At 34.3% G+C, this 18,374-nt stretch overlaps 1 protein-coding gene across 2 annotated transcripts in view; it reads left to right on the top strand.

Annotated features, from left to right (window-relative positions):
* The window catches only part of ARHGEF7 (Rho guanine nucleotide exchange factor 7), a 321,898-nt gene that overhangs the window by 285,226 nt on the left and 18,298 nt on the right, over positions 1-18,374 (top strand). For both annotated transcript variants that reach the window (XM_044670524.1, XM_044670523.1), the window contains 2 exons: positions 177-270; positions 15,274-15,363. In XM_044670524.1, coding sequence (XP_044526459.1) covers positions 177-270; positions 15,274-15,363 — 184 coding nt within the window. The remainder of the gene's footprint in view (positions 1-176; positions 271-15,273; positions 15,364-18,374) is intronic.

The raw sequence follows: 18,374 nt of genomic DNA, 5'->3' as shown, positions 1-18,374 counted from the left end.
GGCAAATTAAAACACACACACACACACACACACACACACACAGAAAAATATAAAGCTCATAACAATGGCTATAGTGTCTTAATATTTCACACTTAATCCCTACTGGTGTACCAGTCAAAACTTGCAGTTTTTGAGGCTTTTGAGCAAAACAGGTTTCTTAAAATTCTTTTCCCTAGGATCTCAGTAAGAGCCCTAAGACCATGAAAAAACTGCTACCCAAGCGCAAACCTGAACGGAAACCATCTGATGAAGAGTTTGCATTGAGGAAAAGTAAGTAAAATTAAATGAGGGTATAGACTTCTTCATTATCAGACAAGAAAGATGAAATATGATTCTTTTTCAAAGTGTCAAACAGGAATCAGGAGTTTGATACATCAGAACTTTTGCCCTGAGATGTTGGGAATGTAAGCAACATTTAATAAATCCTAGTACTTGAAGAAATCTGAATATTGTCTGAGCTGGTTACCAGGGTGAAAATGGACTAATTTCATTTTTTGTCTGAGGAAGCAGCCCTCCTTTGGGGTCTTAGAAGCCTAATATTAAACTAGACTTTAAAGTGAGGACTGTGGATCCCACATAAATACTTGAGTTGAGACCCTTAACTATGGTAGGTGGTGTTTCACTTAGGCATTTTTTACAATAAACAATTTAATTAAATAAAATTTTCAGTGCCTGTTAAAGTTCCCATTGTAGTTACTGGAAATTCAAAGATGAAAAATAACATAATCCTTATCCTAGAATAAGTTGTGGATGAGTTATAACAACTGATATCAGTTAGAAAATTGTTATATATATAGTCAAAGAGTCATGAGTGATTCAAGGAGGTCATTTCTAAATGAACTTCAAGAAACAATAACATATGAGCTTTGTCTTGATTGATTTCTTAAAAATGTAAACTTCGCAGCTACTATCAATTTTTAAAAAAATATTTCAGATTATCTATGATTTCCTTGATGTGGATTCTCATCTCAGTAGTGCAGATTTTAACTCATTTATCTTTCTTACCTTGTGTAATTCTTGCCATGTACTTTTATAGACTGAGAACATTATTGCAAGATTTGATTAGATGAAATTTAACAGATAAATAAGAGCTATCCAGCACAGTGGAGAGATAACAGGTCTTGGAGGCAAGAAAACTTGAAGACAAGACTTGGTTCTGACACATACCAACATCTATATGACCTTGGCAAAAGTGTTGAATCTCTCAGTGACCAAGGCAGGTTTCTGATTAACAGAACAGGTGCTGATCTGCATTGGTAGAAGGATTTTTTCATCAAGAACTCCATCTGTTAATATAATCGCAAGTTCAGTAAAATAATCACTTTCCAAGCAAAAGATTAAAGTCCATATTTGTTCACATAGTAGTATATCTGCAAAGTATTGAGGATGTTAGTGGTTCATAAGTTAAGTTTAAGTAAGCAGTGGTGATGTGATAGCTGAGAAGAGTATTGTAGCCTTAGGCTACATTAAGGTATAACATTTGGGCCGTTAAAAGTTTGAAAGATGAAATTATTAATAGTACAAGTCAGTATTTTCAATTTCTCTTCCTTATATGGTAAGAAATTTTTAAGAACTGTCCTAATAGTTGATGATCTCTACTAAACTATATCTTGCCTTTATAACAGCTTTGTGATCTTGGTCTTAGTAACTCATTATTTGATTTTTCCATTTGTTCTTTGGGGAGTTCTATCACTTGTTTTCTTTTTTTTGATTCTCAATCAAGAGCTTTCCCAACTGTGTGGACTTTTCCCTAGGTGAATATTTTCTTGATAATAAAACGCTACCCTAACTATATTTTTGCCTATTTGGTTCCTGTTAAATAAGTTTTTTTTATTCATTTACTCATTTCCGTTTTCTGTTTCTGTATTCCAAAATCATGTGTCACCTATGTCTAAGTCTGAAAGTTCCATGGAGGTCCTATTTAGCTGTGCAAGCTAACATCTTAAGGTAGTGTCTATATACAAGCTTCCTTATTAATTTTGAGCTCATAAACATTGTTTATTTTCCCCCCAAACATTTATTTCTTTGAAAAGAAATCTTAGAGAATATTCTGTAACATAGACCAAGCCTAGTTCAGTAAGTGGGAAACCTGGGAAACTATATTCAAAAATTTAATTCTCCAATCCATGCTTACTTATAAGATTGTGGCCAGGTAATACTTGTTATTTCTACTTCTTTCCTAATTTTGTCTCAGAATTACTATGCACTTTTATTGTTCTGTTAACACCTGAAGTGTTTGGTCTAGTAGCCGAATCTGGACACTTTTTCTTTTCCTGCCTTTTTTTTTTTTTTTTTAGTTTAAAGCCCTCTTAATTTATGGAGCCAAATTTCTTCCCAGATAATTCACCAATAGAGTCAAGCTTAAGGGGTATGAGGCTTTTTTTTTTTTTTTTTTGGTCATCAAAAAAATCATGTTGTGCTACACCTTTTTGAGTAAGAAGATCTTTTTAAGGAAAACGTTTTCATGAACTCACTTATAATTCTCTGGGTATCCATTGATGGAGAAAATATAGTATGACAAAAGCTATTATGAATTTAGTGCAGATTTTAAATGTATTTGTATTTTGTTAATCACAATATCCACAGATAGTTTATAAAAAAAATATGTTCAAGACCTTTAGTTTACAAAAAATGTATTTTTGCTTAATATTTTGTTGGAGCTAAATAATGACCAAATTGGAAATGCATGGTATGCATGTGGATTTGCAACACATTTTTAAGAATCCCTTGGGGACTAAGGGATTCTTGCTTTTCATGTTGGGTACTGCTGTTCCATTAAATGAGGAAAAAAACTTTTAAAATGGTAATCTAATTGTAGCAGTATATTAGATCTGGTTGAGACAGAATTATGAAGTAGGCAAAGTTTATCATCATCTCCCCATATTCATTGCCTTTACTTGGCTCGAGAGCCAATAGCCCTGGTACTCACCTAGGTCTTGCTTCTACCTCTCCTTCCAACCATCCCCTACTTTATTTTGGGTTTAAGATGATAACTAATATCTTTTGTGCTAAATATGCTAGAAAGAGGTAGCTCAAAGTCTTCTTCCAGGCATCATGTAATATTTTAAACTCTGATCTTTTGGAAACAAGATTGCCTTTCTTAGCTTTGCCATTCATAGTTCTGTTATTTCATATTGAATATCACTTGTGCTATTGGTACATTCTACGTTAGAAAGAGCACTGTGTTAAGGAACCCAATTTTTTTTGTTTCAATTCTTAATACTGGTTAAGTGCAATCACTTATTCTCAGCCTTTGTTCCTTTTTTGTAAAATGGTTGTGATAATGGGCTACTTTTCTTAGAAGTTTATTATAAGAAAAATGTTTTGTAGGCTGTAAAACACATAAATGGGGGAGTTGCCTTTATTATCCTGTTTTATTTGTTCCTTTTGTTTGTTTGTTTTGTTTGTTACAAATAAGTTGTAAAAGTTGTAAGATGCAGAAGTATCTGGCATACATTCACAGGTGAACACCTAAATGTGACTTATTTAAAAACAACAACAAAATAATACAGAAAAACAACCCTGAATTGGTCTAGATATAAGCCCTTTTTCAGATCATAGTTTATGGATCCTAAACCGTAATGGTACAATATCAATGCAACAGGTTAAATGCAGCCTCTCAGGACCTGTATGCTCCATCAAAATCCATGGTGAATGCCCACCAGAATGATTCTTGACTCAAAAATTAATTGGCTCACCCAGCTTATTAGGAACTAGTTCATTAGAGTAATGTATATCTCATTAAAAGGAACGTTTCTTTTGAAATTATGGTTGCTATTTATTTGAGAAACCAAACTATAGAATAGTTGTATAGAGAAATAGAAATTTAGAATTGGGAGAGATCTTAGAGATCACCTAGTCTGACCCCTTCAATTTCTATATAAGGAAACATACTCACAGAGATTAAGTATAAGGTAACACATAGATATTTAGTAAAAGTTCAAGCATTATCATCTATTCTTTTCTGACTTCCAGTCCATAGTTTTTTTCCTTCTAGGAAGTTATCTTTTTGCATTAATTTTACCCTAATGGTAAGGACATGTGCAGTTTTCCTTTGCTACTTACCTACCTTTCTGAGCATATAGCAGAGCAGACACTGCATGAGCACCTTTAAGAATTTAACTGACATCTTTGTCAACTTTGACTTCTTCATCTAGAAGAAGTGTGATTCCTTTGTCTACTAAGAGTATATAGGATGCTAGTTAATTGAACAAGTAATTTTGTTACTTTAGAGTTTGGAGGGCAATGTTGCTTTCTAAGATGTCTCTGATAAAATAGAAAAGTTTCCAGTCTAGTATCCACACTATTGTTGCAAAAACAAAACCATACAATTACAGAATTAAAAGAAACCACAGAAAACATCAATTCACCAGCATAAATGAGAAGCACCTAGTAAGTGTTTTCACCAAAAGGTTGCCAATAAGGAATTTTATCTACCTACACAGCCTTTTTGGTTTTTAGAGAATTCTAATTATTTAGAAGTTTATTTACTTATAATGAACCAGAATCTCTTATTCCCTTGTAAATTCTACCCATTAGTCATTATTCTGACCTCTGAGACTAAACATTGCTTTTCAAAATAATCCTTAATAAATATAGGCTAAACCATTCTGGAAAAAGACTCGGAACTGTTCAATAAAAATCACTAAGCTTTATTTTTGACCAAGAGGTTATTTACAGAAACGTCAAACCTGGAAGAAATGATGCTGAAGGAAGTAAATAGATCCAGAAAAACAGTGCCTAAAATAAGAACTGTAATTTAAAGGTAAAGAGAACACTAAAACTAAACCAAAACCTTTGCAATTATAATGGCCAGTCTTGTTACTAAAAGTGAAATAAGGAAATGTATTTCTTTTCTTTCATTGGAGATTTAGGATATCACAGGTATGGAATGTTGCATACACTATCAGATGCATTGCTGTATTAGTTTTTTTTAATAGTTTTTCTTTATTAATGGAAGATAAGGGATTATCATATAGTTAAGAATTTAAGGTAAAAAACAAAGGCATTGATAAAATTTTAAAAAAGAAGCAGTTAGGTTCCTATATGTAAAGTCCATAATTTATTATAAAAATGAAGTATTTACACATATCAAGCCAATAAAGAAGGAAATAATGGTGACTAATCAATACATTTTTAACACTTAGCATTTTAACCGTCTTTCACATTTGTGAAAAACTTAAATCTGTAAATTCTCCTCAGAATTGAAGCAACAGTTACAATATATTAGAGAACTATGTAGAAACCCAAATAAAGCTGTCATGCAGCAGAATACAGCCTTTTGGTGGCCAAGTGATTTCTGAATTGTATCTTTTTCCAACTTTCTCTTTGCATTGCTCCCAAAACATTTAATGATTTTTCCAGGTTTCCTAGTGACATCAACTAATCTTGTCACTATTACCAGTGATAAGTATTTTTCCTGTAAGGAAAGGGGAGGCTATGAAAATTATCTTGATATCTATTATGAAATTAAGTATCATTTGATCTTGATTGTCTTTGTTCATAAAAGCGTGGCATGCTGCAGAGTACTTTTTTGGCAATTGGCTTCAGGAATGAAATTTTAAATCTATTTCTTATTCTTTAAATCTATTTCTTATTAAATGTAATTCTTATTAAATCCACTTCTTATTAGAAATAGATTTAAAATTTCATTCCTGAAGCCAATTAAACTCATATAATTGATTTTCTAGAGATTATAGTTTACCTCATGTAGATCTTATTACTCTCAAATACTAATGAGGTTGAACTAGCATGCTGTTGTGTACCTTTTGTTTTTAAGTCTTCACACTCCACATATTTTTCTGAGTATTTCACTGAAAGAGATTTTTTAAATCTTTTAAAATTGTATACTAAAATGATGTTCCATTAAATATAGCAATAGTGAGCCATAGTAAGCAGTACCAGAGTATTTGATGGTGGTATCTTGGGAAAGAAGTAATGTGGAGGCAGATGACTTGAGTTAAAGTCCCAGCTTTACTACCAGAACTTTGTGCCTTGGACAGGCCATTTAGCCTTAATGAGCCTGATTTTCTTCTGTAAAGTGATACACTTGGATTATATGACCTTTGATATAAGATCTTTCCCTGTTCTAACATTCTATGGTCCTACAAATCTGTTACTGAAGAAGAAAAAAATGTTTTGAAAAACATTCAACAATGTGGTTTTCTAGTAGAGGCTTAGAACTAACCAAAGCAGTGTGGTGTACCATGGAAAAAGAAGATTGGCTTTGTAGCAGAGAATCTCAGTTCAGATCCCTTTCTATTACCTTGCAGAAGTTATTTAACCTTCTTCCTTGTTTGTAAAATGAGGAGTTCTGAAATCTCTTCCAATTACTAATCTAGGATCCTATGAACGCTTTAACTTATAATGCATGATTTTGAGAGCTGTAAGTTAGAGAATATCGTGATTGATCATGTTTTTTTCTGCATTTCTACTCCCACAGTTCTTTCTTTTTTTTTAATTTTTAAAAAATTTTTAAATTTTGAATATTTTCCCCTAGAGAACATATTTCATGTTCTTTCCCTCTCTTTCCCTCTCCCCTTAACATCCCTTAGCCGACACACAATTCCACTTGGTTTTACATGTATCATTGATCAAGACCTAATTCCATATTATTGATAGTTGGACTAGAGTTATTGTTTAGTGTCTATATCCCCAATAATATCCCCATCAGCCCATGTGTTCAAGCAGTTGTTTTTCTTTTGTGTTTCCACTCCTACAGTTCTTCCTCTGAATGTGGCTAGTTTTCTTTTCTCATAAGTCCCTCAGCTTTGCTCTGGATCCTAGCATTGCTGCTAGTAGAGAAGTCCATTATGTTTGATTGTACCACAGTGTACAATCTCTGTGTACAATGTTTTCCTGGATCTGCTCCTTACACTCTGCATCAATTCCTAGAGGTCTTTCCAGTTCACATGGAATTCCTCCATTTCTTTATTCCTTTGAGCACAATAGTATTCCATCACCAACAGATACTACAATTTGTTCAACCATTCCCCAAATGAAGAACATTCTCTCATTTTCCAATTTTTTGCCACCACAAAGAACGCAGCTATAAATGTTTTTGTACAAGTCTTTTTCCTTATGATCTCTTTGGGTTATAATCCAAGCAGTGCTATGGGTGGATCAAAAGGCAGATAGTCTTTTAAAGCCCTTTGAGCATAGTTCCAAATTGCCATCCAGAACGGTTGGATCAATTCACAACTCCACCAGCAATGCATTAATTTCCCAATTTTGCCACATCCCCTCTGACATTCATTACTCTCCCCTGTTGTCATATTAGTGAGTCTGCTAGGTGTGAGATGTTACCTCAGAGTTATTTTGATTTGCATTTCTCTAATTATTAGAGATTTAGAACACTTTCTCAGTGCTTATTCATAGTTTGATTTCTTTATCTGAGAATTGCCTATTCATGTCCCTTGCCCATTTATCTATTCGGAGATGGCTTGATTTTTTTGTACATTTGATTTAGCTCCTTGTATATTTGAGTAATTAGACCTTTATCTGAGTTTTTTGTTATAAAGATTTTTTCACAATTTGTTGTTTCCCTTCTTATTTTGGTAGCATTGGTTTTGTCTGTACAAAACCTTTTTTAATTTAATGTAGTCAAAATTATTTATTTTACATTTTGTGATTTTTTTCTAAATCTTGCTCGGTTTTAAAATCTTTCCCTTCCCATAGATCTGACAAGTATACAATTCTGTGCTGACCTAATTTACCTATAGTTTCCTTCTTTATATTCAAGTCATTCACCCTGCTGAGTTCTGAGTTTATCTTGGTATAGGGTGTGAGATGTTGATATAGACTCAATCTCTCCCATATTATTTTCTAATTTTCCCAGCAGTTTTTGTCAAACAGCAGGTTTTTGTCCCAAAAGCTGGGTTCTTTGGGTTTATTGAAAACGGTATTACTGAGGTCACTTACCCCTAGTTTATTCCACTGATCCTCCTTTCTGTCTCTTCGCCAGTAACCTATTGTTTTGATGACTACTGCTTTATAGTACAGTTTAAGATCTGGTAATGCTAGGCCACCTTCCTTCATATTTTTTTTTCATTATTTCCCTTGATATTCTTGGTCTTTTGTTCTTCCAAATGAACTTTGTTGTAGTTTTTTCTAATTCAGTAAAAAAGTGTTTTGGTAGTTTGATAGGTATATCACTAAATAGTTAAATTAATTTGGGTAGGATGGTCATTTTTATTATGTTAGCTCATCCTACCCATGAGCACTCGATGTTCTTCCAATTATTTAGATCTAGTTTTAATTGTGTGGAAAGGGTTTTGTAGTTGTATTCGTATAATTCCTGCGTTTGTCTTGGCAGATAGATTCCTAAATATTTTATTTATTTATTTTATTTTGTTAGGTATATATATATATATATGGAATTTATCTTTCTACCTCTTGCTGCTGTGATGTCTTGTAATTATATAGAAATGCTGACGATTTATGTGCTTTTATTTTGTATCCTGCATCTTTACTAAAGTTGTTGATTATTTCCACTAATTTTTTAGTTGATTCTCTAGGATTTTTTAAGTAGATCATCATATCATCTGCAAAGAGTGATAGCTTGGCCTCCTCATTGCCTATTTTAATACCTTCAATTTCTTTTTCTTCTCTAATTGCTACTGCTAGTGTTTCCAGTACAATGTTAAATAATATAGGTGAAAATGGACATCCTTGTTTCACTGCTGATCTTATTGGGAATGCTTCTCATTTATCCCCATTGTAGATAATATTTGTTGATGGTTTTAGATATATACCATTTATTATTTTTAGGAAAGGCCCTTCTATTCCTAAACTTTCTAGTGTTTTCAGTAGGAATGGGTGTAGTATTTTGTCAAAATCTCCTTCAGCATCTATTGAGATAATCATGTGGTTTCTGTTGGTTTGCTTGTTGATGTGGTCAATTATGTGGATGGTTTTCCTCATGTTGAACCATCCTTGCATTCCTGGTATAAATCCCACCTCATCATAGTATATAAACCTCATGATCACTTGCTGGAGTCTTTTTGCTAGTATTCTGTTTAAGATTTTTGCATCTATGTTCATTAGGGAGATTGGTCTGTAGTGTTCTTTCTATGTTTTTGTTCTACCTGGCTTTGGGATCAGTACCATATTTGTGTCATAGAAGGAGTTTGAAAGAACTCCTTCTTTGTTTATTGTGTCAAATAGTTTGTATAGTATTGGGATTAGTTGTTCTTTGAAGGTTTGATAGAATTCACTTGTGTAGTACAGAGAGTGGGGGGGGGGGTCATAGCAGTTTTTACAGGCTTTGGCTGAGTTCTAATGTCAGTTAGGAGTTTAGAATCTTGGAAGAAAGTTTCAGTTCTCCTTTCTAAAGATTGAAAATTTAGCCTAGCTTTGGAGTATTTATTTGAGATTTGTTAATTTAGATAAACCCTTTGAATCTCCGTACCCTACCTCATTTCCCTACCTTCCTTCTCTCACCTAATGTCTGTGAGGAGTGAATAAGGAGAGTGAATCAGAGAGTAGTTTCAAATCTGTGAGGGTTTAGCTATACTTTGGCAGTACTTTATCTAGAGAGGTTAGGTAGTTATCACCATATTCCCTTTTGATTTCAAGATCACCTTGAGAGTTGAGTCAGAGCAGGACCTTGCTCAAGCCCCATCTCTGCCTCCCTTCCCCCACCTGAGGTTTCTTTAAACAACTGTTAGGGCTTCCTTTAACCCCCTTTACCTGACAATTTAACCTGAGAAGACAATAAACCCCTTTTGTGTTTAAACAGACCTGTTAGTTACTTTGTCAGTTAATTAGTAAGAAAAGGGAAGAAGAGGAATAGAGCCAACATACTCTGGGCTTGAAAGGAAGTTGGGGTATCCATCTTGAAGGAAGGTGTGACTTCAAAACAAGTCCCTTCCTGTGAAATTTAACTAAAGCCTGTAGTTAATTTCAATTCAGTCTATTTCCCTCAGTTTGTCTTTAGTCTAAGTCCTAATCTATAAGCCCTACTGCTCTTTGTCTGTTCAATTTAATTCCTCCTCTCCCCGAAGATCTTTGTTACCTTCAGTGTTATACTCAGCCTCATATTATATCCTGAATCTCACTATTCCATCCTACCTGCAACTCATATTATTTACCTAGAAAGTCCCTGACAACCTCCCTTCCAAAATCCCCTTTAACCAAACACCTTTCCCAAATTCACTCATTACACTTGTGAATCCATCTTGTCCTGGGAATTTTTTCTTAGGGAGTTCTTCGATGGCTTGTTCAATTTATTTTTCTGATATGGGATTATTTAAGTATTCTATTTCTTCTGCTGTTAATCTAGGCAATTTATAATTTTGTAAATATTCATATCACCTAGATTGCTATATTTATTGCCATATAATCGCGCAAAATAGTTTTTAATGATTGCCTTGATTTCCTCTTCATTAGAGGTTGAGGTTTCCCTTTTCAGCTTTGATATTGGTAATTTGGTTTTCTTCTAGATTGACCAGTACTTTATCAATTTTATTTATTTTTTCAAAGTACAAGCTTCTAGTCTTATTTATTAATTCAATAGTTCTTTTATTTTCAATTTTATTGATTTCTCCTTTGATTTTTATAATCTCTAATTTAGTTTTTAGCTGAGGGTTTTTAATTTGTTTCCTTTCTAATGTTTTGATTTACATGCTGAGTTCATTGATCTTTGCCCTCTCTAATTTATTACATGCACTCAGTGTTATAAATTTCCTCCTGAGTACTGTTTTATCTGTATCCCACAGATTTTGATAGGATGTCTCATCATTTCCATTCTCTTCAATGAAATTATTAATTGTTTTTATGATTTCTTTTTTAACTCTCTGATTGTGGAGAATCTTATTATTTAATTCCAATTAGTTTTTGATTTGCCTGTCCATGTGCCCATGCTGATTATTATTTTTATTGCATTATGATCTGAAAAAGTTACATTCATTATTTCTGCTCTTTTGCATTTGTTTGCCATGTTTCTATGGCCTAGCACATGGTCAATCTTTGTGAATGTACCATGTACAGGTGAAAAGATGTATTCCTTTTTGTCCCTATTCACTTTTCTCCACATATCTATTAACTCTAATTTTTCTAGGATTTCATTCACCTCTTTTATCTCTTATTTATTTTTTAGTTTGATTTATCTAGATCTGACAGGAATATTTAGATCTCCCACTAGTATGGTTTTACTATCTATTTCCTCCTTGAGCTCTGCCAGTTTCTCCTTTAGAAATTTGGATGCTATGCCATTTGGTGCATACATGTTGAGTACTGTTATTTTCTCATTATCTATACTGCCTTTTATCAGAATGTAATTACCTTTCCTGTCTCTTTTTATCAGATCTATTTTTACTTTGGCTTCATCAGAAATCATGATTGCCACTCCTGCCTTCTTTTTCTCAGTTGAAGCCCAAAAGATTTTGTTTCAGCCATTGAACTTAACCCTGTATCTGTCCACCTGCCTCATGTGTGTTTCTTGTAAACAACATATGGTAGGATTTTGTTTTCTAAATCCACTCTGCTATTTGCTTATTTTATAAGGGAGTTCATCCCATTCACATTCAGGGTTATAATTATCAGCTGTGTATTCCCTAACATTTTGGTATCCTCTCCTAGTTCTACTCCTTCTCCTTACGCTATTTCCTTTTAAGCCAGTGGTTTGTTTTAAATCAGTCCCCCTTGTCCCTCCCTTGGTTTACTACCCTTTCCTTCCCCTCCCTTTAAGAACTCCCCACCCCACTACCGACGTTGGTTAATCTTTCTGACTTTTTCTGTAGGGTTAGATAGAATTTGATATCCCAATGGATCTAGCTTCTCTTCCCTCTCAGGATTAATTCTGTTGAGTAAGGTTTAAGTATTTCCTTTTAATGCTCTCTTCCTCTCCTTCTTATAATAGTATTCTTCCCCTCCCCTTCCCATGCCCTCTTTGTGTGGTATAGATTATCCTATTTTTCTTATTCCTTCAAGTTACTCTTGGTGCCATCTTCTATTCACCCCCCCACACACACACACTTTTCTCCCCAATTTCATCTTAGACCATTTAGTATTCCAACCTCTCCTTATTACTAAATCTTCTAATTACTATAATAGTGAGTACATTTTTTAGAATTACAGATATTTCTCCATGTAGAAATACAAATAATTTGATCTTATTCAAGCCCTTGAAGAAGACAATTTAAAGATGAGAGTTTTCTTTCTTTCCCCTCTCTTTCTTATTTACCTTTCCATGTTTCTCTTGGTTTTTGTGGTTGGATATCAGACTTTCCATTTAGTCCTGGTCTTATCTGTGGAAATACTTCGAAATCTTCTATCTTGTTGAATGCCCATACTTTCCCCTGGAAGTATATAGTCAGTTTTGTTGGGTAGTTGATCCTTGGTTGTAAACCCACTTCTCTTGCCTTTCTGAATATCATGTTCCAAGCCTTGCAGTCTTGTAGTGTGGAGGCTGTCAGATCCCGTGTAATCCTGATTGGTGTTCCTTGATATCTGAATTGTCTTTTTCTGGCTTCTTATAATATTTTCTCCTTAACTTGCAAGCTTTTGAATTTGGCTATTACTTTCCTGGGGGTTGTCTTCTGAGGATTTAGTGTAGAGAGTGATCTATGGATCCTTTCAATGTTTATTTTGCCCTCTTGTTCAAGGACATTGGGGCAGTTTTGTTGCATAATTTCTTGTAATATGATATCTAGGTGTCTATTTGTCTCTTTTTCCAGAAAACTAATAGTTCTCAAGTTGTCTCTTCTAGACCTGTTTTCTTGATCTGTTTAACTTCTCATTGAGATATTTCATGTTTCCTTCTATTTTACCAATCCTTTGGCTTTGCTTTATTAATTCTTGCTGTCTTGTGAGATCATTGGCTTCTACTTGCCCAATTCTAGCCTTAATGACTGGTTTTCGGCTATCATCTTTTGGTTTTCTTTTTCACTTTGGTCTATCTGGCTCTTCAACGCTTCCAGCTGGTTATTTCTGGTGTTCAATTTGTTTATCAATTCATTTGATTTCTGAGCCTCACTTTCCAATTGCGAAATTCTGCCTTTTAAATTGTTATTTTCTTTCCAGATCTCTTCTATCTTTCTCATGATCTCAGATTTGATCTCTTCAAGATCTTCCGACCCATTTTCATTTTTTGGGGAAGGTTTGGATGTCTTTAATTGTTTGTCCTCCTCTGTTTTCTGGGTTTTTTCTGTGCAGAAGTTGTCAAGTGTTAGAGTTTTTTTCTTGGTCTTCTTGTTCATTTCTTGGGCCTTTCTTGGCATCATTATGTTTTCTTGGCCAGAAGTCTGAGTAAGGCAATCTGATTCTCTTTGTATGGAGTTAGGGAGCAGTTTTTGCCTGAAGCTATTTTGTGAGTCTCCTGGCTTCTCTGGGGACCTTCCTGGTGTCTCTCTGGTCTAGCTGTTTTCAGGGTCAAGCCCCAGTGGTCCTAGCTGGCTGCCCAGAGCCCAGAACTTGGCCCATGCTTGGTTCTTCACCTGAGGTTTTCCCCTGAGTCTGTGCTGCTGTCTCTCTCAACCTCACTCCTGTGTCCAAGGTCTGAGCTCTCCAGCCTCCTGGGGTCTCTGGTCTAGCTGTTTTCAGGGTTAAGCCCCTGTGGTCCTAGCTGGCTGCCCAAAGCCCGGAAATTGGCCCACAGCTTGCTGCTCCACCTGAGGTTTTTCCTTGAGTCTGAGCGAGCTGCTGCTGCCTCTCAGCCCCACTCCTGTGTCCAAGGTCTGAGCTCTCCAGCCTCCTGGACTCTCAGGTCTTTTTGCTCTCAAGGGCAGGCTTGTAAGTGGTGCCAGTTAGTTGCCAAGGAGCTAGATTTTGTGCCCCTACTTGCTCTAACTCTGGAGTGCAGCCTCTGACTCTGGTACTAGGGGTGGGGTGGGGGAGGGGTGATCCACATTTCCCCCCCCCCTTAAAGCGTGGAAGTGCCCACATCCCATGTACCTTCAATACTGCGCCCTATTGTGGGGTCCCTTCTTTTATCTGGATTTGGTTTTTTGTCCTTTGGAGGTACGCTATATCAGTTGGTAAGAAGAGAAAGTCTCTGTGCTTCTACACTGTAGCCATCTTAACCCGGAAGTCCGCATTTCTTTCTCTGGATGTGGATAGCATTCTTTCTCATAAGTTCCTCTGGATTATCCTGGGTCGTTGCATTGCTACTAGTAGAAAAATCTGTTACATTCAATTGTGCCACAGTGTATCAGTCTCTGTGTACAACGTTCTCTTGGTTCTGCTCCTTTCACTCTTTATCGGTTCCTGGAGGTCTTTTCAGTTTTCAGCACAATAGTATTCCATCACCATCACATATCACAGTTTGTTCCGCCATTACCCAATCGAGGGACACCCCCTCATTTTCCAAATTTTTGCCACCTCAGAGAGTATAGCTATGAATATTTTTGTTCAAGTATTTTTCCTTATTACCTCTTTGGCATACAAACCCAGCAGTGGTATGACTGGATCGATGGATAGGCATTCTTTTAAAGCCCTTTGTGCATAGTTCCAAATTACCCTCCAGAATGGTTGAACCAATTCACAACTCCACCAGCAATGTATTAGTGTCCCAATTTTGCCACATCCCCTCCAACATTTATCACTTTCCTTTGCTACCATATTGGCCAGTATGCTAGGTGTAAGGTGGTACCTCAGAGTTGTTAAACATACTTCTTAATTATTTTTAGTTTACTGATGTCATATTCTTTTGCTGTTGTTATTCAGTAAAAATGTAACAATAAAAACAACTTAACTTTTTGGGAAAAGTGACTTAAAAATAAAAATGTAAATTTTTCTTAGATATTCCTTTATGATGTTCTGATGTTGAATTGTTGTGTCTTGAATTTTTCAAATAATTCAACAAATGTACAGCATACTATTACAAGTTATTAAAAATTTCATTATTGCATTAGGCTGTTAAATTTCTGGTGTCGATGACTTTTAAAAGTATTGAATGAAACTTTCTTTAATTTGAAAAAATTCTAAGTGTCTCAGTGAGACAGTATTCAGAATGAATTTCGTTTTACATAAATTCTTTAGGAAAGCAAGTTTTCAGAACTGTAGTTTGCTTAATGATGAATTACATAAGAGAAGTAGTGGAAAGAATGTCATCTGGAATTGTATGTCTAGATTAAAAGGTGGAACAGTCACGAAGCATGAAGGAAGAAAAACTGAACGATAACCCATGTGTTCCTTATTGTCTAGGCAATTTCAAAAAATCTGTGGAGACCATAGTGTGGCAGATTCACAGGAGGGAACAATTAGGAATCATTTGGATACATCAAAATTAAATGTGTCCTTAATTTATGTCAAATTTTGTTCTTGTATTGGTAGGTACAGCTGCCTTGGAAGAAGATGCTCAGATTCTGAAAGTTATTGAAGCTTATTGTACAAGTGCCAAAACTCGCCAAACACTCAATTCAAGTAAGTTTAAACATTTAGTTGTGTTGGCATACTTGTTACTTGGAGATGTTCAGTAATAGAGTAAGCTATTCAATATTGGAAGCAGAGCAGCCACTGAAAGCAATGACCACTGGTCAGATGTCTGAATTGTTTTTAGTCCTTGGAGTTTGGATGGCTTTGCATATAAAATGAGGATCCCACATTGAAGTCTTAACTATTTAAAGGGATCTAAGTTATCTGTATTAGAAGAATTTGGTGCTACTTAATTTGCATAACCCTCTATTTAATAGGTATTTCAGTTTAAAGAAAAGCTTTACTGGAAGATAGTAAGGAGGGAGGAGGTCACTGGGGAAAACACTAGTATTTTATCTCAGTCACATGAACTATTCCTGGTGGTGAGTAGAAGTCTCTTTCAGTAAGTTTTTACTTAACAAAAAGGGCTATCTTAGGAATTACTGACAAAATATTAAAAGTAGTATGAAAATGAGCTTATTCGAGTTTTTGTTTTACCCTTTTAAAAACATTTTGTGTAATAACACATTTATATAGTGTTTTGAGATTCATAAAGCTTGTTTCACTTTAATTTGTCAGGCAATTTAGAGATAATTGAAAAATTTATTCTTTAGACTCCAGTATCACCTTTGTTTATATTGTTGTCTAGCTCCTAATAATTTTATCCCAAGACAATTTTTACACACACAGTAGTAGAGGTGAGAAAGTTTTTCTTCTTTCTTCTTGGAAATCATTATTGCAAATGTCGTACAAGTAGACATAGTGCATTATTTTTGTTTAGTAAAAGGCCTTGTTTTGTTCCTATCTTTACCTTTTGGCTAAGTAGTTACCTTGACAAAAAACCCTGCTCTGACTGCTCCTGTTCTTAGAGGAAGCTGAATTCTCCCATCTATGGGTAAACCAGCCGAGGGAACTGATAGTAGTACCTTGGTTTCCAGTCTTTGGTTTGGAGAATTATACTCACTGCATTTTAGAATCTTCCCTTAATAATTTTTTGTGGTGTTTTTTAAGTTGTGTTTTTTTTTTTAATTCTACTTAATACATAGCTATTGAGCATCTCCTATGCAAATTAATTGCTGGGACTAAACCTTATCTGCTTGCCTATTATTTTTAAAACAAGTTCTTACATTCTTATACTTTTAAAACCAGAATTAATTTTTTCTATATCTTGAAGCTAAACTAAAAAAAAAGTTCCTGAGAAAACCTGAGAGACAACAAAAGAGAATTTCAGATTCAAAACAGGATTCCATATTTATATGTATGTCTACTTTCTAATAGATCTATGTCTACCATATATAGGCTTTCAGAGTACTTCACAAAGATACTGTGAGGATTAGATTAGCCTGTTTTATTTATTAGTGTATTTGATAGCTATTTTTGAATTTCTATTGATTTCATCTTTTACTGAGATTCCTCTGAAAGCCATCTCTGAATCTATTTTTTAACATAAATTAAAATAAAATTTTTTGCTAAAATAATCTTTTTCATATTTGGGTAATCATTAAGGAAACTCATTTGACAATTTTTTTTAATTCCCAAATAATCATATGCTTAGATTTATGTGTTACTGATGTAAAATATTGGTATTTTCATGTGTAATGATTTAAAATTTTTTCTTTTTATTATTATGAATTTGATAACCACTTGAACATTTCCACATTCAAGGAACAGAAAAAAAGGACTACATATGAAAATGTGAATCTCCATTACATACAGCTTTTATGAATATATTTTAATAAAGCATAATCCGTACCCCAAATCAGCAGTACTCATCAATAATTAGTCTTGCCAAATAAGGCAAATATTATCTAGACTTCTTCTTTTTGTTATTGCAAAATCTACTGGGTACAAAACCAACTGACTTTCTTCAAGATTCTAAACTCCTAACTGATTTCAGAACTCAGCCAAAGCTTGAAAAAAACTATCATGACCCCCTCTCTCTGCACTACAGTACCTACAATTTACTGTAATATTCAGAATCCACAGTTTTTAATCTGCTTTTTAAAAATATTGTCTGAATGTTGCACTTTATAATGAAAAGACCATGATTCTAGTTTTGATGTCATCTCTTTTTTCATCCACTTTCCACCTAGAAAAACAGAGATTAAAATGGTTCCTATGTCCTTTAGGATTCTTTTGGGTCCCTTGAAAAGATTCCCTATACTAAACATGAGCCTTAACAAGAATCATTGAAATGCAATTTTAAATTATTACTTAGTGCCTGTTTTTAAACTTTTCCATTCTATTGAGACTTTACTAGAACTGTTTGTTACCAACCACCAGAACTGACTGATTTATACTTTTTTTCTTCTGTGTCCTCTATGGCAAACAGTATTGAGATGACTCATACAGTAGCTAAAGGGAAGATAAAAAGTCCTAGGCAATACACAGATGTAAAATTAGTCTGAATAATCAAGAATTTACTATGTATGTATGTATGTATACATAAATTGTTCAGTAAAAGTGTTAATTAATTTTAGGGATTTTGGGATGCCAAAAAGTTACTAGAATATTAGTCTTGTTAAAAATAAGTTGAGAAGCCTTCAATTACAAATATTTTTAAAGAAAAATTTAAACCATTGGTCTCAGAGAAATGAAGTCACCTGGGATTGTATTTTCTCTAGTGAAAGATTTATTTTTCATAGTTATGAAATGTTGCCATTGAACATGCTCATGGCTTTGCTGCTTCTGGCTGCCTGAAGGGGATTGACAACCTGTAATTTGCACACATCTACCCATGTGCTACTTTGCCTCTCTAAAATGTATTTCCATTATTCCTATACAAGAAAAGCATTGGACACTCCATTCTTTTGTTTCAGTTTTTAAAAATTGATGATATAGTCAAAATGCTAAGAACCTCTTTTAAAATATGCTTTTGTTCTCGAGACAAAGTAATGATGTAAGGGTGTGTAGATTGAAGCTTTTATGCTATTATGTTGTGACAAATTTATATAGACAACCCAACCTTATCTAAGGTTGAGGAAAGTATCTGTTTTTACTAAAAGATTAATAAAAGTGGT

The sequence above is a fragment of the Gracilinanus agilis genome, chromosome 3 (assembly GCF_016433145.1).
Source record: "Gracilinanus agilis isolate LMUSP501 chromosome 3, AgileGrace, whole genome shotgun sequence".
NCBI lineage: Eukaryota > Metazoa > Chordata > Mammalia > Didelphimorphia > Didelphidae > Gracilinanus > Gracilinanus agilis.
Note: the sequence above shows the minus strand (reverse complement) of the source record. Positions and strands in the feature narration are given on the sequence as shown.